Here is a 22,487-nt window from a genome sequence, read left to right as displayed (position 1 = left end):
TCCTCTCCTCTATTTGTGTCTAATAATATTTCTTTCCTACTTATCCATCTCTTTAGATCTACAAACAGGCGATCAAGTATCACACACAAATCATATCTTAAGACAGAGATGGAGATTGCAATTCCTAAGGTGACATTGAGTTCTGGAAGTGTGATGCCTATATTGCAATTCCTAAGGTGACATTCAAACCGATGTTTTGGATTTGTCGATGCAATGTTATCAAAACCAAGTCTTTCATTTATTAGTTACTTTCTTCTAATCGCTTTATTGATCATTATGTTACTGGAAGGTGGAAATGAACCCGCTTTGGCAAAACTTGAAACTGAGGGAGTTCTGTAAGACCAATGATATCTTTGTCTCTGGTTATTCACCTTTAGGAGCCAGTGGAACCCCATGGGATCTGATGGGGTCAAAGACGCACAGGTTCTGTATGAGATTGCTCAAGCAAGAAACAAAACTCATGCTCAGGTTTTGATTTTGTTCTTAATTTATGATTCCCGTGTTTCGAATAAGGTGCTGTTAATTTTGTCTTCATACATGTAGTCGCATAAAACCACACACCACATCCAACGAAGTAGAAGATCGATTAACACAAAGTGAAGATACACAACAAACATAGGCACAAAGATATACGTGGTTCGGTATGATTACCTACGTCCACGGGGTGAAAGGGTGAATGCTATTATTTCTCTTCTTTGGTTACAAATGTTCTCTCCTTCTCAAATGGTGAAGCTCTCACAACTCAAGTATGGTGCCTTATTTTTCTCCCCTTACAACCTGCCTCTCTCTCTCGACCTGCCCTTATATTTATAGGCCAAGGTCGACATACAACAGAATTACAATGTTGGTCACATTACATCAATTTAGATGTTCCCTATCGGACCTTCACTGCTCGCCCGACTTTCTGGTTTGACCGATAGTTCTTCACCCGAGGACGAGTCTTAATCTTCTGGTTAACACGATGTCGCCCTTCTTTCTTCTCGTTCCTTTGTTTGACCATCTTCCTTCGTCTGACCGAGTGTTTTCTGATTGTTCGCCCGACCTGTCAGAGGATAAGGGTCACGTCACATCCGACATCTATTGGGCCATCACGTCTGACCCACGTGATACCTCGCTCTTTGCGCCGTTTGGTTCTATCTTGTGCTTCGCCTCTCTTTGTTCTTTGGTATATCACAGCTTAGGATCTTGCCACCTAGCCCTGTGGATTATCTACACCTACATTTATGCCCCTTCTTTCGCTAGTGTGCTTGACACGAGGGAAAGAAAATCGCTCCACCTCCCCACGTCCTCGAGCATGCCGAGAATTCCGCCATGCAGTCTCCCACTAATTCTCCCTTTATGACTTGTAACCGTTGCTGTCGGTTGAGGCGCTGCACCCTATAAATACCTACCTTCATGTTCTCTTTCCTTTGCTCGCCATTTTTTAGAGAACCCAAGTGTTGTTCTTCTTTTTTTTCTTCTTTTCCTCCCACTTTACCGACGCCATTAATTCCGGTGATTCTCTTATCTTCTCCGTCTTCGGCTTTGCTGTTTTTGTTGGTGAGGTTTGCGACAGTCGTGGTTAGTTCTTTCTTTTACTTCTCTCTTCACCAACGTTCGTATCTCCCCTTTCGCTTTCTGCCATGGCTACTTATTCTCCGTAAATGACTGAAAAAAGGTGTGTGAATGATACCTTCTCCGAGGGCGATGTTGTTTCTCTTGATTCCCTATTTTGGCTTGAGAGTCATTCCCATCACGATTATCGTGCTATAAATTCCCTTTTTCCTGATGATTCTCCCTCTTTTTCATGTAGGGATGATAAGAGAGTCTCCAAAGACTTGTCTGATGATGATTTTATTGAACAGTTGAAGGAAGAATTCGGTCTTCAAAACTATGAAGTGACCCTAGTCTCGGGCCAAACGGGTGTGTTGAAGAAGACCGATGTCGATAAGCATGAACAGTCGTCCGAGGCGGTCATCGTCACTCGTGGGAAGTTGGAACTTGGCCTTCGCTTTCCTCTATACAACCCTGCCAGCCCTTTCTAATATGAGGTATTGTCGCAGCTTCGTCCGTATCGAGCCTTGACTCAGTGGAATGGCAACACTTTCCGTCTAATGAATGAGTAGAGAGACCGACGCGAGGGTCGCGGCTCTACGGACGATTGGTCGACCTATAAGCCTGGAGACGCTCCCGATAACACTTCTGCCAATTTTAACATTGAACTACCGAAGCGATATAGCTACCAATGGCGACCTTGCTGGTTTTGCTGCTAGCCCTCACCGTCAGAAATCTATGCCCGAGGGTGTTGACAGATTGATGCTAGATGATGATCCCCTTGGTAAAGGTTCCAACAAGCGTGCTCTCCACACCAATGACCCATACTGGGACCGAGTTCTACTTCTTTTTCGCGGCCAAATTTTGCATGGTAGCTTTCCTCATCCTCAATTTCCTGCAGAGCCTTATCCATTCTGGGTGATTAACGATGATAGGGTATGTTGCTTTCTTTCCACTTTCTTTGATTCCTGCTGTATCGTCTTGGGGTACTGATTACTTTCTTGTCGTAGGTTAAGCCTCAGGGCGAGCCTACCAAATCGGCTTCTATTTCCAAGAATAGGAGTGCTGGCACAAGGGTCGAGGAAGACCAGGGGAAGGTAACAAACATATAGATTTTATTCTAAGTACATGTACTTGCCCCTGTTTTTTTCCTTCACGTGTTCTGACGCTGAACCTTGTGCAGAAATTCCCTAGGCGCGAGGATGAAGATGTTGGAGGGTACGATACTGTTGGTGGTGAAGGTTTGGTTCCAAGGCGTAATCCTCCTCGGGGAAAGGTGGCGGCGAAGGTAGTGGTGCTGAAAAGCTCGGACATTGTGATCGACATCCCCGATCAAGAAGATGAAGACGATATATTCGGGGACGAGCAACTGTTTGATGAGGATGCTGGTGGTCAGAAGGAAGGGGAGGTTCCTGCGGAAACTGTTATTGTGACTCCTATCATGCAGTCTGGAGCTCAGGGGCCGACCCGAACATCGCTCCAAAAGCTGCCCCAGAAGGATGTTGGGTCTCCCTCGGGTGTTCTGACATCTTTTACCATATCGGGCCCTATGTGTGATTCTCTTGGCGCATTACACTCGGAGGAGTTCGGCTCCTATACTGATGAGCAGATGATTGCTGCCGTGCCCCTGTATCATGACATTGCGCCGGTCTTTGATAATCTGGTAAGTGGTTTGTTTGAACTCTTCGTTTTGATGTTATCGGGCCTTATTAATGTCGCCTTGGGATGGAATTTGTAGGCATTGAATCGGTCGAGGTTGGAGGCTGCACTCCGACGACAAGAGATTAGGAAGTTGGAGGCTGCTCTTCAGCAGGAGAAGAAACGATCTCGTGACCTGGAGATCAAACTCGCCGATGCTCAAGGTATATTGTTTACATAGTTGTGTTGATTGAGTTCTTCGTACCAATATCCTGAGTCAATTATTGTTCTTCTAGCCGAAATATCTAGTATAGATATAGATGCTTCTTCGGAGCATAGGCTTATGAAGAGAAAATGGGATATCGAGAAAGATCTTGTGGAGAATCTTCGACGACGAATTTGCAATAAGGATGGGAAGATAGACCGACAGGAGGCCGAGATCCAGCAACTTCAAGAGGAATTGGACAGATATCGCCTGTTTGAGTATGTCCCCGAGGAGATAGATAACTTACGGGCTCGCTTGGGGATGTTTCAGAGACTTGCTGGTGATAAAACGTTACTAGCCGATAATATGGAGAGTAAAAATGGTTCCCTTAGGCTTCAAAATCGAGATCTTCATGAAGATTGTCGACGAATTTTGAGGGAAAAAGTTGTGGCCGAACAGTCCAACCGAGATCTTGTTGAAAGGACCAAGGGCTTCGATAAGCTGTCCAGTGACCTAGAGTGGACCCAAGCCCATTTATCGATGCTACAATTGTCCTATAATCGTCATAGGGACGAGTGGAACGATCACAAGAAATATTGCCCTTCGAATGAATTCAATGAACAATACTATAATGAGTTAACTTTGAATCTTTCTAAGGCCGAGGATGAGTTGTCCAAGTCCGTGGAGTCGTTAGAATCTGTGTTGTCAACCCTATCAGGTCTCTGGAGTGCATGCTGGGGTGGCCTTAAGACCGAGTTAATTTGTTGTTTTTACTCCGTGTTCTGCTATATTCCGTGTTTAACATGCTTATAATGTTTTTTTGCAGCCGAGCAGGGTCGTGCTAAGGATCTGGAGCGATATGTGCACAACCTCGGGAAAGAGGTGGAGCAGTGGAAGAAGGCTGAAGGTGAGACGAATGTTAATATCCAAGCCGCCGAGTCGAGGTCCGAGCAGCTTTCTCAGCAGATTGTGGATGAGAAAAACGCTCATCAGAGCGAGCTTGCTGAGGAGATCAAGGCCGGTGTAAACGAGTACATCGCGCAAAAGCGCTGCGAGGTTGCTCAGAGGAAGGGAGGGGCCGGTGTTGTTCCACCCAGGAGTTGATCACGCCTTTTGTAGTGTTGCGCCACTAATTTTCCCTTTGTTGCGGGTTGTAATTCGTTTGAACACTTGTCCCATGCTTCTTTGAACAACTTCTTTTAAATGGGGTGCTGCGTCGCCAAGCTTGTTTTTTCTTTTCTATTTTCCTTGACAATTTCCGCCTTTTCCACTGTGTTGAAAATTCTCTTGATCATTCCATCCTTATCTTGTTGTTTATGTTATGCACCTGCATTTAATGTCACATGTATTGGTTATTAGTTCTTTTTCTGTGGAACACACTCAACAAGAAGGGTCATCGGGCCCGATGCCATGTCCCATCCGAGGTATCTCATCACTATATTTTAGATTCAGTGGAAGGGTTATAGTCTTCCTAGGTCTAGGCTCGATAATCCCGAGTGGTTATCGACCAACCAACTCGGGCAAGTGGTCACGGCCACCTGCGATGGGGGTAACCTTTCAGATGTAAGTAGGTTACCTGGCTGAGAAGAAATCGTATCTTAACGACCTTTGGTATCTGGCTTCCAACCACCAGTACCCTTAGGCTACCTCGGCACTTGCACACTGCCACTGCCCCGAGTATCGAATAACCAGTCGACTGTAAGTCACCTCGGCACTTCCACACTGGCTTTGACCCGAGTACGAATGACCATTCGAGTGTAATTCACTTCGGCACTTCCTCACTGGCTTTTCCCCGAGTACGAATGACCATTCGAGTGTAAGTCACCTGGGCACTTCCTCACTGGCTTTGCCCCGAGTACGAATGACCATTGGTCGCTCATGTCATATTTCCTACCCCTCGCGGTTTTAAAGAAATGAATGACAAGTATGTTTTCCTGTTTCCCTCGAACCCCTCATGGGTAATAGAGTTTCAGATGTTGAGCGTTCCACGGTTTTAACTCGGGTTTGCCGTCTGGTTTGAGTAATCGATAAGCTCCCTCGCCAGCTTTAGACACGATTGTGTATGGTCTCCCCACCTTGCCGCTAGTTTACCGCCCTTTTGTCACGTTCCCAATCGGCTAGATATTTCAACACTAACTGCCCCGGTTGAAACTCTCTTGGTCGAACTCGTTTGTTGTATTCTCGTTGTAATCTCCTTTGGTAATTCTCCATTTTTTGCAACGCCATCTCCCTTGTTTCCTCCAAGTCATCGAGCTTGGCCAATATTAGATCTGCCGATATGTTTCGCCTCCAGGCTTCAGTTCTTGTGGTGGGTATCATTGCTTCAGTTGGTAGTATCGCTTCGGTTCCATAGGTCAGCATGAAAGGTGATAGCCTGTTGCTTCCCTTCGAGTGGTTCGATAGGCCCATAAAACATTGTAGAGTTCTTCGCACCAATTACCGTATTCTCCATCTAATTTTTTCTTCATATTATCGGCGATAGTTTTGTTTGTGATCTCGGCCTCCCATTACTTTGAGGGTATATGGGGGTAGCCTTGCTTTTTCTGATGTTGTAGGTGTTAAATAGTAGGTCGATGTTTTCTCCCTGGAGTGTTTTCCATTATCCGAGACGATGGCCGCCGGTACTCCGAAACGACATATGATGTGCTCCCAAATGAACCTGAAGACGTCCTTGTCACGGATATGTCTCAGTGGTGCCGCCTCCACCCATTTAGTGAAGTAATCCGTCGCTACTATTAAGTATTTTCTCCCCGATCCCACATGTAATGGTCCCACGATATCGATCCCCCACTTTGCGAAGGGCCAGGGGCTTACTACCGAGTTTAGAGTTACTGAAGGTGCATGTATCTTCTTACCAACCGCTGGCATTCTTCGCAAGCTTGCGCCATTTGTTTTGCATCATCGTTCATATACGGCCAGAAGTATCCCATCGTTTTCGCTCTCGCTGACAGACTTCGTCCCGAGTTGTGATTTCTGGCCGCTCCATAGTGTAGTTCATTCATGATTGTCTGGCCTTCTTCCTTACTTAAGCATCTTAAGAGTGGTCCCATGTATGATTTCCAGTATAGGATTTCGTCTCTTAGCTCGTAAGCGGCCGATTTGCTTTTCACTTTGTTGATCTCGGGTCGCCCCTTGGGTAATTCGCTTGTCTCCAAGTACGAATGAATCGGCTTTCTCCAATCTCCATCCGGATATCTGTCGGCCGTGTTGATAACCACGTCGACGTGCACCTCGGGTATCTCTGGTATAGATGGGGTGAGGAGTCTCATGACACGAATACCCTCCACACTTGGGTATGTGAGCTGGGATGCAATATATGTCAATGCATCCGAATGTCAATTATCTTTTGTGCATATGTGGAAAAATTTGATGTTGGGGATCTGGTCGATATAGAATTGGGCGAGCTCCCAGTACTTCTGCAAAATCGGGTCGTGGATGGCGTATTTGCCCGTGATTTTTCGGATCACCAACTGCGAGTCGCTAGTTAGTCTTACATCTTGTAGGCCCATCTCGACGATTAATCTCAGGGCGTGAATCACAGCTTCGTACTCGGTGACGTTGTTTGTCGCCTTAAATTCCAATCTAAACGAATGAACCATTTTTCGTCCCTTTGGTGTGGTAAAGACTATCCCAAGTCCCGATCCATATTTGTTTGACGCTCCATCGACGAATACTTCCCAACGTGATGGGATACTTGCTTCGAGTAAGTCGGCCGGGTCTTCTCGATCTTCTTCCATTCCGGGTATGTCCTCGACCTCATCTTCGTCGCTTAGTGGAAAATCTCCAAAAAATCTGCCACTACTTGTGCCTTCACTGCTGTCCTCATTTCGTAGAAAACGTTGAGCTGTTTAATTTGCGCCCCCCATTTGGAGATCCTTCCAGATCGGCCTGCATTGTCCAGTACCGCCTCAATAGGTGATTTTTTGAGCACGCAGATCCGATGGGATTGGAAATATGTCCTTAGATTCAAGGTGGCGAAAGCTAGCGCTAGAATCATCTGTTCCATCCTTGTATAATTTTTCTCGGCCGGACTCAATGTCTTGCTAATGAAGTAAACGGGTTTTTCCTCGTTCCCTTCATTTCGAACTAAGACTGCACTGATAGCATATGAAGTTGCTCCGAGGTATAATGTGAGGACCTCCGACGGCTCGGGTCTTTGTAATACTGGAAGACTTGCAATATGTAGCTTAATATTCTGAAACGCCTCCTCACAGGCGTCCGTCCATTTGAATTTCTCTCCCTTTTTAAGAGTGCTAAATAAATCCTTGCATTTTTCGGACGACCGAGATACGAATCGCCCCAATGCTGCTATACTTCCGTTCAGCTTTTTTACATCTTTTATTGTGGCTGGTGACGGCATCTCGAGGATGTCTCTGACTTTCTCGGGATCCGCTTCTATCCCCTTTGGAGTGATGATATATCCCAAAAATTTGCCCGATGTGACCCAAAAATCGCATTTGGTCGCGTTAACTTTCATTTTATATTCTCTCATCGATCGAAAAATTTCCCGCAGGTCTCGGATGTGATTCTTGGCTAGGCGACTTTTTACTAGCATATCCGACATAGACCTCAATGGTGTTGTGGATCTGGTCTTCAAACATATCGCCCACCAACCTCTGATATGTGGCGCCTGAATTCTTCAGCCCAAACGGCATCTTGGTGTAGCAGTATAGGACCCTTGGTGTGAAGAAGGAGGTGTGTTCTTGATCCTCGGGAGCCAGCGGGATCTGGTTATACCCCGCGTATCCGTCCATCAACGTTAGTGCCTCGTACCCCACTATAGATTCCACCAGTTGATCGATACTTGGGAGAGGGAAACTGTCCTTCGGACAAGCTTTGTTCAGGTCGCTGAAGTCGATACAGATTCTGACTCCTCCGTTTCTCTTTGGAACCACGACCATGTTAGATATCCACTGTGGGTAGTGCGATTTCCTAATTATTCCCGATTCCTGTAACTTCTTTAGCTCCTTCTCGACGGCCGCCTGTAATTCTGGTGCGATTCGCCTCATCTTTTGCCGGACTGGCTTGAAGCTTGGGTCGATCCTTAGATGGTGACAGCATACCTCCGGATCTATACCCTCCATATCGTGCATGTTCCATGCGAATGCGTCCATGTTTTCCTTTAGCACCGCCACGAGCTGGATTACTTGTTCGTCCGATAGTAAGGACCCGATCCTTACCACCCTTGGTTCTTCTACAGTTCCCAAATTAATCTCCCGAGTAGGTTCCACGGCCGATAAATTTGGTTTTGATTCCTTCACCGGCGCCGTCTCCTTTAATTGCTATGAAGGCTCGTTTCCTTGTGCTTCGTAAGTCATGACCGCCTGCGAAATAACTCTTTCCAGTTCTTCTGTGACTTTGGCTTCTTTAGCCCTTTTCTTCTCTCCCCTTTGTCGTGCTCGCCGCTCCTCATTTATCTGGGCATCGACCTGCATGCACTGTCGGGCTTCATGTGGATCTCCTACGACCTCAGCTATCCCCTTGTACGTTGGAAATCGTAGCCTTTGATGATAGGACGATGCCACTCCTTTGATTCCCGCGATCCATGGTCTTCCGATTATAACTTCAAAGGGCGAGACGACATCAACCACGCAGAATGTGGTTAAAGTATCTAGGTAACCACCTCCATCCGATACCCTTAGAGTTACTTCTCCATTTGGGATGGTTACGGTCCCATTAAAACCATAGATACGATATGTCGATGGGACAAGTATATCATCTGACAACTCCATCCTTTTGAACGTATCGTAGAAGAGTACTTCGACTGAGCTCCCACTATCTACTAGTATCCTTCATACCCCCCATTCCTCAATCAGTAGGGTGATAACCAAGGGATCACTGTGAGCTTGGTCATTCATCGGGACATCCTGAGCCGAGAAAACGATGGGTCGCATCATCCAGGATTCCATCGGCAAAGCTTTTGCTACACTGAAAATTTCCTTCCCATTATGATCTCTTTTGTGGATTCTTGACATGATTCTAGGATTCAGATTGTATGCTTGAGTGGCGGAATGGGAAATCGTGTTGACAAACTGTGTGGATCTGTCGGTCCGGACCTGATGAACGGGTGCATCGGGCGTTGCGGTTGACTGGGCTGGGTGTCGGACGAAATTCCTCACATAACCATCTCTAATAAGGTGTTGCATGATGTCTTTCACTTCTCGATAGTTATTTGTAGAGTGGCCTCGATATTGATGATAATGACAATATTCCGGGTGATCCTTGGTCTCCTCGAACTGTACCCCTCTTGAAGATGGGTATATGATGTCACTCCTTTTTTCGACCTCTTTGAATATTTCTTCTAGTGGTGCATTCAAAGGGGTGTACGTTCTCGCCTCGTGCCTCGGACTCTTTCCTTTAGACACCCATTCCTTCTTCCCATTTCCTCGCGTAGGTGGGCTCGGTCTCTTCTCGGGCCGCCTTTGAACATCGTCTGATGTCGACTCGGGCGTCGCACTAGCCTCTTGCACTCCCCTATCCCTTGACTCTTCCTGAATTTCTTCTAGGGCGATGAAATGTTCTTGCATTTTCCTCATTTCTTTCAATTTTTGTGGTTTTTCAGTGAACATGGCTATCCAGATGGGATCCGACCTCCCAAGTGCGTTTTCAAACTTGAATATCTGCTGGTCGACGGGTACTTTCCCAATTTTTGTACACAAATTTCTCCATCTATCGGTCAATGATCTGAGAGGTTCTTTGAACCGTCGGGCCAAGGTGAATAACCTGTTGACCCTGGGCCGAGGTCTGTTGTTGTGCATGTATGTCTCAAGGAAGTCTTCGACTAGAGTCTCATAACTGTTGACTGTTCCTGGTGCGAGGTTGTAGAACCATTTCCTTGCCTCGCCTTCTAATCTTGCAGGGAAGAACTTGCACATTACCACCTCATGGTTTTTCCATTGTATTAGGGACATTGTGTACATCTTCAAATTCTCAACTGCGTCTCCCGTGCCGTCGAACCTTGATGGGAAGGTTGGGAGCGTGCACTTAGGTGGGAAGGCCCTTAGTTCTAGCTCTTGGGTGAAAGGGGTCCTCTCAGCCTCGCTTATGACCTCGGCGAGCTTATCTTCTTCGCCGGTTCCTGACAACTTCCTTATCTTTTCCTCTAACTCTCTTAGCTTGGCTTCAGTCGCATTGTAGGACCTTGTGTTTCTCTGTTGATTATTCCTCTCGTGCCTTTCGTCGTTTGTCGATGAATCCTCGGGTGGATCGTATCTTCCGATAGGTGGTGTTGGGGGTGGTCCTGATCGACCGGAATTGCTTGGTCCTACTGCAGGTGGAACCTGCCGGATTCGACCTTGGTTTCCTGATGTCCCTCGGCTAGAAGATCCTCTCGACCTCGACCTTAAGTTCCGTAGCTGATAGTTCTCGAACTCTAGAGCTAGGTTCCTCTGCTGAAGATCCCTTAAAACCTCCTCTTGCCTTCTTTGGCTTTCTAGAATTGCGATCAGTGTTGGAACTGTACTCTCATGGCTAGAGTGACCATTTGGATGGCCTAAATGGGCAGGGGGTGGTGTCGTCATCATAGGTGGTGGAGGTGGTACTGCAGGGGGTATCTGAGTCGATGTCGCCAGATCGATTCCGATAGTTGTTTCTCGTCATAGTTGTACTCTCCTTAGTCGTTCTTGCTCTCGCCCGAGGGTTTCTTGATGCTCAGCTTGTCGTCTGATGTTTCGTCTCTGAGCATGCAGGTTCAATGCTGCCTCATCATCTTCCGTGTCTGACGCAGTAAGTCCATCTATTTGATCATCCCTCCTTGGGGGCGAGGCGATTCGCTCCACAGGCGATGGGTCACCGTCTCGTCCCAGATCGATCTCCTCGTCCACAGTTGCCATACCCCTTGCAGCAGCTCGTGATTCCTCTAGTGGTGGATGCATGTTACTCCCTCGCCTCGTCCCAGTTACTCCTCCTTGCATGATGTTACTGGAGATCATGCGGTTCCTCAGAGTTCTTCCCATCCCTGATGTGCTAGCCATCGGACACAGTGTGTTGTTAGTACGAGAGTCGTCCCTACCTATGTCAGCGGAAACAGACAACACTTTACTTTGACCTGTTTTTGAAAAGTTTCTATAGTACGTACGGTTTTTAGAAGAAAAAGGTGACTGACACTAAAACTGAGTTTCAAAAGTACGATTCCTTCTGCTCTGTCATGCTGACCTCGCCAGTTTTCCCTGTTCGGACTCTAAGTGTCTCTTTTAGACGGGTATCCTGCTACGTCGCTTTCAAGGGCACGACGTCGCTTTCAATACCACGACTCTGCATTAACTACAATTTGTCCTCCATTCCCTAGACTCCAAATCATTAAAACCTAGTTCTTTGTGGGTAAAAGGTCTCAATTCGTACTTTTATGAGGTCAGCATGCCATGGAAAAAACTGGACTAAGACTTATGCACTCCCTTGTAACTACAAAGGGATGTCTTCCCTTGATTCCTTGGATTTTTTCACCAGTGACCGATGATCTCGCCGTGCTGTTGCTTTGGAATTTTTCCCAGCCAACATGGAACCTCAAGCAACTTCAACCACACATCAAAGATGTTATTTGGAAGTTTATGGGTATTCCGTTGTTGAACTCGCAAGACAAAAACTAAGATCAAAATACGAAGATAAGTGCGAAAAATACTATGAAAACGAAGATTAGGACACGAAAACAGACTCGCATACAAGCAAGACTAGTCGACTATTCGGGATCGACCCAACTGAACATGTTTGCTAACGACTCAATCTTAACAACGAAAACTTAACTATCTCAACAGACTTCAAACCAAACGATCATATACAGACTTTCACCGAGCAGATTTCATCACATAGCATCAACTAACACACAAAGTGTTTTTAGGAGCTTTTGGATCGTCTCTGTCGGCACATGCAGTCAAGGTATCCGGAGAACTTAGACGTTCCCCTTAGTCGGTGCCAGAATGTAGTGGCATAAAACCACACACCACATCCAACGAAGTAGAAGATCGATTAACACAAAGTGAAGATACACAACAAACATATGCACAAAGATATACGTGGTTCGGTATGATTACCTACGTCCAAGGGGTGAAAGGGCGAATGTTATTATTTCTATTCTTTGGTTAAAAATGTTTTCTCCTTCTCAAATGGTGAAGCTCTCACAACTCAAGTATGGTTCCTTCTTTTTCTCCCCTTACAACCTGCCTCTCTCTCTCGACCTGCCCTTATATTTATAGGCCAAGGTCGACATACAACAGAATTACAATGTTGGTCACATTACATCAATTTAGTTGTTCCCTATCGGACCTTCACTGCTCGCCCGACTTTATGGTTTGACCGATAGTTCTTCACCCGAGGCCGAGTCTTAATCGTCTGGTTAACACGGTGTCGCCCTTCTTTCTTCTCGTTTCTTTGTTTGACCATCTTCCTTCGTCTGACCGAGTGTTTTCTGATTGTTCGCCCGACCTTTCAGAGGATAAGGGTCCCGTCACATACGACACCTATTGGGCCATCACGTCTGACCCACGTGACACCTCGCTCTTTGCGCCGTTTGGTTCTATCTTGTGCTTCGCCGCTCTTTGTTCTTTGGTGTATCACAGCTTAGGATCTTTCCACCTAGTCCTGTGAATTATCTACACTTACAATACAATTTAAAATCAATCAGCAACAAGTGGAGTGACTCAAGAGTGGATTGGCTTCATACCCACATTCTAATGACCCTGGGTTGCACCAGCTAATGTCAATTGGTCTTGAGTTGAATGTCCACAAAGCATAGCATATCTAGTGGTCTTAAAATTTGGTTCGGAAGATGTCATGCGAAAAGCTTAAGGTCTTGCACAAGCAGTTAGTAGTTTACTTTTACTTTGTGTGTTCAGGTCCGTCTTAGATGGGTATACGAGCAAGGAGTGGGTTTGCTATTGAAGAGCTTCAACGAACAAAGGATGAAGGAGAATCTGATGATTTTTGATTGGCAGCTGGCTGAAGATGACTTGGTAAAGATCAGCAAACTTCCACAAAGCAGAGGTCACCCAAGTGATCTTGCTGTCTCGGAACTTCTAGGAGCTCCCTTTAAGACTGTTGAAGAACTATGGGATGGAGAGGTTTGATTGTATGGTATTCCCTCCTTAAATCACTTCTCTCACTTTGTCTAGAATCTGCTTAAGCAGCACCAAGCTCAACAACACATTGTTTCATCAGTTATGTTGTTAGTTCTTGGTTGAAGATAGCTTTGATCTTCTGCGTCAGGATTGTTTCGCTTTGTTTTTTTTTTATTTTTCTTGAAGCATTTGATGATTTAGTGTTTGTTTCTCTTGATTTCTTGTTTCCTTTCCAATAAAATCGTAACTTATGCCTTAAATTTAGTCATTCGTAAATGTTTTATCAAATGAATTACAACCTTTCAACAGATCAATATATATATTGTGCAGAATATATTTAGTCATTCGTAAGTGTAATAGTGTACTTTCGATCTTGAGTTCTAAGTGGTAAAATGCCCCAAAATGGACACCATGGTTGTGAAAATGCCCCGCACATTAGGCGAAAGATTAAAATTCCCCAAAATGATATTGAAATGCCCCAATCCGTTAAAGTGGCCTATAGTAGTCAAAATGGGGCATTTTAATTTTTTTGACCGGTCAACTGTGACACGAATGTCCAAAAATGCCCTTTGACAGAAACAGCGCTGTACTGATTCACACGTGTGCTAATGAACCCATTACACGTGGGCATTGTAAACAAATGACACGCGTGCAATGTAGAATTCTGACAGGTGGACTTGACTGCCACCTGTACCACACGTGTGGTTCATTCGAGTACCACAGTTCTTATCTTCTCGATGAGCCAGAAAAATATCAAAACACAGAACGATATAGATCGAGAGAGATCGAGAGACAGAGAGGAACTGTGAAGTTGCAGACCAAGAAGAGAGGATAGATGAGACGGAGAAGATAAGATCGGGGAAGAACTGTGAAGTTGCAGCGAAGAACAGGTAACTTATAACCCTAATTTTGTTTTACGATTTGGGATTTTCGAAACCCAACCTTGCTTTGCTGGTATCTGCGATTAGGGTTTCAGAGAGTAGAAATGAAATTAGGGTTTTATAAGCTGTAGAATGGGTTTCACCACAGTTGTAACTAGGGTTTCAGGGAAACAAAATTTGGTTTCATAGAAACAAAATTAGGGTTTCATCAACTCTAAATAGGGTTTGAATAAAACGAAATTCGGGATTAAAATGTTGGGTTTTTAAATTTTTAGCAGATGAAAAATGTTTATATGATTTAGGATTTGGTTTATATGATTTAGGGTTTCAGAGAGTAGAAATGAAATTAGGGATTAATATTTTTCATTGTTTATACGACTTATATATGGAATGTATCTCCCCTGTATACTCAATTGGGATATTTCTCTATGGTGTGTTGTTTAATTGAATTAATTCTCATGCAATGTAGAGCTAGATCTCATTTTGTCTTGTTAGTGTGTTCCCACAAATAATCCTTGTTTAGGACAGAAATATTTTCTTTGAGACCTGTTTAATTTAATTGATGACAGCTATAAGCATTTTCTGAGGATCCTCATGGTAGAACAAATTACAATTTATGCATAAGCTTAGTGTTATCAAATTATGCATAAGCATTATCCATTCACATTAATTAGTGTTATCAAATTATGCGTGCCTTGTCAAGACGTCATCACCTCTCATTTTTGATCTCATCTTCGATCTCTCTGCCTGTTTGCTTGTTTAGCTAAACATATGAAAATCACAGTCTGTATTATTTTCGTTTATGATATGCCATCATGGGGAGTTGTTTCACATATGTGTCGAGTGCTCGATGTAGCAGTGTGAAGCTTAAAAAATGAGAAGTGTCTAGTGCTCGCTGTAGCAGTGTGAAGCTTAAAAAATGAGAAATGTTCTGAAAATGTATGATCTCTTTTTTTCTCGAGTAATCATTCGTTATTTCTCGACTGTTATTACTCATCGTTCCGTGCATAACAACTGAATCGATTCCTTTTTTCTTTTTCCATTTTGAACTCTTAAAAAATGTCTAGCACATGTTTCATGTAATGTCTTTGAAATTTGATCTCTGTTGTCTCCAATACCACATTCTCTTAACTCGAAGATGTCTTTAAGGGTGAATTTGGGTTTCTCATGAGATTTTTACTATACTCACCTTTGCCAAGCAGGCTGGAGTCGCTGGACGAATGAATGGTAAAAATTTACATGTGATCGTCGGAATAGCCGCTTGTGTCAGTCTGGTCTATTTGACCCCACTTGTTTCCTTCTTTCCACTGTAGATCTAGTCTCTCTAGTCTCCTTAACAGAAATTTAACACTTTGTTAATATTTTAATTTGATTTAAAGTACTAAAACAGAATAATTAACAGTTTTCCTCTTTTGGAACTAATATTGGTTCTTGCAAATATTAGTGTTCTTTTAATGTTTGTGGATGTTTAAAATTGTATAAGTTGCTCTTCAATCTTTTTTTTGCTGTGAAATGTAACTTGAAGTTGCCCTGACTTGCATTTACACCAGTTAGGTGATTAATGTAAAATCATATAGTGGTTAAGTGTGAGCAATTACCCTTGTAATCTCACCTTATAAGCTTGCTGCAATAGAATGAACTCTGTGTAGGGGCTTGTTAAATGTTTCATTGATTAGTTTTATTTTTGTTTACTGTTTTAGAATGGGTAGTGAAGATAGGGATTTCTGGATAACTAATATGGGTGGCAGATTCAAGGAGTTGTATTGTTATGATTGGCGTTTACACTCACTGTTATGGGGAACGAACAAATGGGCATTGCATTGGCAATTCTATTGATCTGTGGACACATCGTGTTATTCTCGGTGGGAATTGGTCCAGTTTGCTGGGTTCTGACATCTGAGATCTTCCCACTTCGGGTTCGTGCTCGAGCAGCAGCCCTTGGTGCAGTCGGAAACAGATTATGCAGTGGCCTCATTGCCATGTCGTTCCTTTTTGTATCCCGCGCCATTACAGTTGGAGGAACCTTCTTCATTTTCTCTTTGATTTCAGCTGTTTCAGTTGCTTTTGTTTACAAACATGTTCCTGAAACAAAATGAAAGTCTCTGGAGCAAATCGAGTTGTTATTTCAGGAGGGAAATGAAGAATGGCAGAGAGGCGAGGTCGAGCTTGCAGATGTGGAGCATTTGGTGCAGAAAGAATGAATTGGTAATTCTTTGGAATTTCATAGATGACTTAAGGCTAGTCACTTGATATACCATCCATCTAAAGGGAAGTCGGAAAGAATGGTCAGCAAATTGTAAACAACATTTTTTGTTTGTATCTTCATAATCAGGAAACAAGAAATTTGCAAAAGGAAATACGAGACAATAAAGAGAAGAAGTACAGATAAGGGATGGTCGAAGAGAATTACTTTGTAATTTGTAAACGAACGTATTGCGTCTGTTAAATGTGAATGACCAAATGAGTTTTTTGTATCAGCCAACCATTTTGTAAAAATTAACTATCATTTCGGAATTTTTTTTGTATCAGCCAACCATTTTGTAAAAAATAACTATCATTTCAGTAAAACACATGCTTATCTGCGAACCACATGCTTCTGAATTTGACCACTTAACCATGTCTAACGGCAACTTTAATGGATTTGGACATTTCGATATCATTTTGGGGCATTTCAATCTTTCGCCTAACGTCCGGGGCATTTTCATAACCATGATGTCCATTTTGGGGCATTTTGCCACTTAACCCAATTATCAAATGATTGTGAAATGTGGTAAGATTCTAGTGTTTAAAATTAGAGATCATTTCACTGTTCTTCTTTTGGTTATTTTTCGGTTTCAGTTTCATCAAGAACTAGAAATCATACTGTAAACTTGTGTATCCCTTTTCATTAAAGCAGATTTTCTTTTAATTCTTCATACTAACTTCAGATGTAAAAATCTTATTAGTCAACTTAAGTTCGAGCCATTTCATGGCTGACGCAGTTGCACACATATCAGGCTTTTATTCATCTAAACAATGACGTTTTCCGTGACAAAACCTAGAATAGCTACAAAGATACCTAAATTGTTTATCCTAAGTATAATCTTCCATTCAAAACAAAGACTAATCAACTGCATTTGTTTAAGGTAAATGACCTTAATATTGTTTTTTATACCTGCTACCACTACAGCTCTTTGAGTATTTATTTATATAAGTACTACACAACAAGAAGTATTGTACATGTACAATTTGTTTGGTAAGGAGAGATATAGAAAAGACATGGAAAGTGGTAATGTACCTGTAATAAATTTAAGTTCCAGCAGGGGATGCCAATTTTAGGTATGGGAACGGCTGAAAACCTTCTTGAAGGATCCGAAAGAGTGAAGTCAGCGCTTGTTGAGGTTCTCTAGGTGAAGCTGTAGCTGAAGCACTTCAACTTGGCCTAATCAAATCCCGAGATGAACTCTTCATCACTTCCAAGCTCTGGTGCACCGATGCTCACCCTGAGCGTGTCCTCCTCGCACTTCAGAATTCTCTGAGGTAAACTTTTTGCAAGTTGAACCCTAGGCTTGTGTGCAAACCCTTGCATAGCTACGGCTACACATGAAACATCTATCAGAATATTAAAATTGTAGACTGATTGCTAAGAGAATAACAAATTAGAGTTTGAAAGTTCCCTGGGGAAGAATAATATGCTGATATAAGATTATCCTATATTTTGATTTGTTTTATATGATATAGGAATCTTAAATTGGAATATCTGGACCTATACCTGATACACTATCCAGTAAGCTTGAAGCCAAATAGATTGTGCCAAATGTTCAAAAGGATGAATTACTTCCGATGGATTACAAGTCTGTATGGGCAGCTATGGAAGAGTGTCAGATGCTTGGCCTCACCAAGTCAATAGGCGTCAGCAACTTCTCCTGCAAGATTCTTCAAGAGTTGATGGACACAGCCACTATCCCTCCTGCTGTAAATCAAGTGAGTATAACTTTGTTACTACTACATGGTTTTGATAGATGCAAAAGTATATCTAATGCATACGGTATCTGAAATCAAAGTAATGATAGATTATGCTATATCTAATGTTCTAACATTTTGCACACACAACTTCCACAAAGAATTCTCTTTTGTAATTTAATTTGCACCTCCAATGATTAAGGTGGAGATGAACCCGATGTGGCAACAAAAGAAACTCAGGGAGCATTGTAAGGCGAACAATGTCTTGGTTACTGCATACTCGCCTTTGGGAGCCAAAGGAACCTTCTGGGGATCCAATGCAGTTATTGACTCTGAGGTACTGAACAAGATTGCCTCGGCCAGAGGAAAATCACTTGCTCAGGTTGGTACAATTTGGCAATATATTCCATGATATAGTATTTGCACTACAATATTACATGTGCATGCCCTCTTTATGCAAAGTAAATATTAGACCGTATTTTATTTGTTCAGGTTAGTCTGAGATGGGTTTACGAGCAAGGTGTGAGTCTTTTGGTGAAAAGTTACAACGAAGAGAGGATGAAAGAGAACCTGAAGATATTCGATTGGGAACTGACAGCGGAAGACCTGAACGCAATTAGTGAGCTCCCACAACGAAGAATAGCAATTGCGGATGTTCTTATATCAGCCAATGGACCGTTCAAGTCTTTAGAAGAGCTCTGGGATAACGAACTTTGAAACACGATCCTTCATTTGTAGTCGAAAATAAAAAGCTTAACTGGCAACGTACGCCTGTATATTTTGTAGCTCTAGGAGAGCAGCAGTTCCAACTAGTACTTCACTCGCTACCTACCTTAGATGCCCGTTCTCAAAGTCGAACAAGAATATTGTCAGGGTTAGCACAAAATGTTGCAATGTCTCAAATCTTCCAATAGAAACAAAAATGTAAAATTTGCCAAGTGACCCAAATTCTGTCTCGTGGCACAACATTAGTAAACCAACACTTTTGTCAATCCTCGGTTTGTTTCTTCCACTTAATGGTAGACAAACAAAGATATTTGGAAGGTGGAAATACCCTAGTTTGACAAAACATGACGTAATTGGGTAGTTTTTACTAATAGGAAAGGTTAAATCAGAGTTATGTAATCTGTGATAAACATCAAAGACTTATCATGATTCCATGTCTACCACGAAACTCTCTTAGATTTCTTCAACGGACCAAATCCCTTTCTGATACCTATGGATACTTTTTCATTAGTGCAGTTTTGTCTTTTTGCTCTTTATGAGAAGGAAAGTTAAATACTGGTAGGACATAAACTCAAATTCGAGGATTTTTGTGGATTGGCCAATTTGTAGGAAAGGTGACGCTGTCCATGAGAGAACCCTGTTTTGTTGTCATTTCGTTATATTCCTTCAGAACACTTCCTCCTTCATTGCTGACGTAGTTGCATGCATATGTGCGTATTATGATACTTTTGTCTCATCTAGTGGGCGATGGTGTCGACGGGAAAACCTGTGGGTCTATGCTCAACGAAAAGCACGTGCAACAACAATAAAGCTAATTCATTAAAAAATTCTTCAAATGGATAAACTAGTGGTGCTATGTTTGACATCATAGCCACACTTCCAAAACTTCAAATACGCCGGCCGATACATTGGCACCAGGCCAATTCTTAACTCCTTTGTGCGCAGGTTCACTCACTTAAGCACAGCGCCTTAACGTATTACAAAGACTAACATTGTGACAACGTCTCACTCTGCCGATGTAAATATATTGTTATTATTATTAACTAGTGATGCCACACGTGCCATGTACATGTTTGAATTTTGCTCTTTTAACAATACTAAATTTGATAACAATGATATTTTTTTTCGTAAAATAAAATTTAATATTCTAATTTGTACTCATTAAATAAGTATTTTAAAGAGCTTTCCAAATATGAGACATCAAGTTTTTAAAAAAATTGATGTATTTTTATAACAATGGCATTTATGTGAATATGTGAATATATAAGGTTGTTTATGTAAGTATTGATTCAGTGTACATTTCCACCCTTGAATACATATGTATGTGGTTGATATTTAAGGTCATATTAGTAATATCAAGGTTACACCAAGTTATTTTGTCATTTTGTGACCAACCAAATTACCTCCTTCTCTTTATATTAGTATATCAACAACCTAAACACCCAATCACATCTCTCACACCACGTCGAGAGTTGCGCTTACCTCCCCTCCCATTGGTCGGTGAACAGAACCCTCGCTCCTGATTGGATGAAAAACAAGTTAGCCCCCTCACATTTCGTGGCCGTCAATTTTTAATTGAATAGATTTGATCTGATGTTCCAAATTTAGTGGTTTCGTCCACCCTCTTTTATGTTGGTAGGTAGACGAAATCCTTGATTCTGGTTGGCTAAAATTCGTTAAAAATTCTTACACCACGTTTACATAATATTAATAAAATCTGAATCGTATAATCGAATCAATAATAGAGGGTCAGGATATTTTAGGGCCGTGAAATATAAAAAAAAAAACGAAATCTCAAAAATCTTATTATTAACTATAAAAAAAAATTGATATGAAAAGAAACGTTTTGAATGTTGTATTTTTTTAAATAGAAAATCTTATTAATTTCCAAATTTGAAATAAATTACTTACCATAAGATTGTCTATTTATAGAATCTTTTTAGATATGCTCATGCAGGATTTCCGTGTTGGAATTATAATTATGGAAATGTGATCCAGACGAATTTTCTTTTTCTTTTGTGGATGTTGTTTGAGACTAAAATAGATTACGCCGTATATATCGGTTGATTCTTTGGCATCTTATGCTAAAATTAGTGAAAGAATTAGGGAAATTTCTTTGTAACCAAGTTACGGAGCTATATATAATTGATACATGAATGCTTGGTTTCTGCTCGAGTTGTGTTCATCATCTTCTCCCTCAATGCGGTAACATTAGGGTTTACTTCCCTTGATAAATTTGTACCGAGTGAACTATTCGCCAAGATAGTTTTCTGTAATAATAGGTCTTTCTTTACGTGTTTTCTGTAATAGTAGGTCTTGCTTTACGTTAATTGATATAGCCCGAGACTGCATGCCCCCTTTGCCTCTCTTCTTCATAAGAGATTAAACTATAATTAATATTTTGTTTGTGTGCTTTCGAATCAAGGGAAGTATTTTTTCAGATAAAGAGGATTTTAACTCTGATGGTGTGCACAGCAATTTTAAAAACAATATTTCCAACAACATTGTTTGTTTTTGTTAGAGCATAGCTCGGCTGACCTCGCATGCATTGCTATCTCAAGCATGTTTGTCAATGTTAGTGATCAAAACTATGAGTCTTGATTTCTAGCCTACATAGCTAAGTCTCGGACTAGGATAGAAAAGTGTAGTTGAGCTCAAGGACTTCATGGAGATTCATCATACAACGACGAAGATCTATACAAGGAACCGTGGAACTTCATCAACAAAAAGGTATGTGGAGACTTGAACTTATCTATCACTCAAAAGTCTATCTATTCTACCTCCTACTTCTTATGAGAAAAAAGTCGTATGCTATATAGACTAGATCATACACATTTGACATTTCGAGCTGAGCATTCATTGCTTATATTTTATCTCGAAATCGTGTGTTGGTAAAGCGTTTCGCTTTGATCAAGTTTATCTTCACCTAGTGACGAAAGTCATGAAAAGTTTCAATCACTTTGAGAATTGCTCTGACGTGAATCAGTCTGTGAATAACGGCTACATAGCGTCCTCTGAGAATGTCTCAATGATTGAAATGAGAGTTAGATTACATAACCATGTATTCCTTGAACCGAAGTTTTCGAACTTTGTTGAACAAGAGAAATTGGGAGGATTGTGGAATTGGCTTGCCAAGTCCGCGAACCCAGTCCGCGAACTGTCGGAAGTTCTCGACCGAGAATTTCTGCTGGATTTTCCAAAACTCGTTTGTGTGCTTTGTCCGCGAACTCAGTCCGCGAACTGGCGGAAGTTCTCTTTCCGAGAATTTCTGCTGAGTATGGAAAACTCAACCGATTAACTTAAGTCTGCGAACTTGTTTGTGAACTTAAGAGGTTATGATCTAAAGATGTGCTCTGAACATGAAACTTAAATTACTAAGGAATGTTTTATGCAAACCGTGGTTATAAAGTTCATGAGCCGATTCAATCGAATTGAATCATCTTTGTTTCAATTGTGTCTTGTGTAGTTACATAAGATCTCATAGCAATTGAACAACTCTTTAACTAGTTCATT

General features: G+C 42.2%; 1 protein-coding gene and 1 pseudogene across 2 annotated transcripts; both read left to right on the top strand.

Annotated features, from left to right (window-relative positions):
- The first annotated feature begins 58 nt into the window (after positions 1-58).
- On the top strand, positions 59-4,639 carry LOC113343709. 2 transcript variants are annotated; one of them, XM_026587842.1, is made up of 8 exons: positions 59-176; positions 290-468; positions 1,793-1,965; positions 2,043-2,469; positions 2,544-2,630; positions 2,717-3,196; positions 3,272-3,395; positions 4,203-4,639. In XM_026587842.1, the coding sequence occupies exons 4-8, from the start codon at positions 2,098-2,100 to the stop codon at positions 4,478-4,480; spliced, it is 1,341 nt and encodes a 446-aa protein (XP_026443627.1). In that variant the 5' UTR covers positions 59-176; positions 290-468; positions 1,793-1,965; positions 2,043-2,097; the 3' UTR covers positions 4,481-4,639. The 2 variants fall into 2 exon arrangements, with proteins under 2 accessions (XP_026443627.1, XP_026443626.1); XM_026587841.1 differs by lacking the exons at positions 59-176; positions 290-468 and adding an exon at positions 1,034-1,657 and having other exon boundaries at positions 1,793-2,469.
- A 12,886-nt stretch (positions 4,640-17,525) lies between these two features.
- LOC113343756 lies at positions 17,526-19,240 on the top strand (annotated as a pseudogene).
- Positions 19,241-22,487: the final 3,247 nt, after the last annotated feature.

Source organism: Papaver somniferum, unplaced genomic scaffold, assembly GCF_003573695.1.
Source record: "Papaver somniferum cultivar HN1 unplaced genomic scaffold, ASM357369v1 unplaced-scaffold_65, whole genome shotgun sequence".
Lineage (NCBI taxonomy): Eukaryota > Viridiplantae > Streptophyta > Magnoliopsida > Ranunculales > Papaveraceae > Papaver > Papaver somniferum.
Note: the sequence above shows the minus strand (reverse complement) of the source record. Positions and strands in the feature narration are given on the sequence as shown.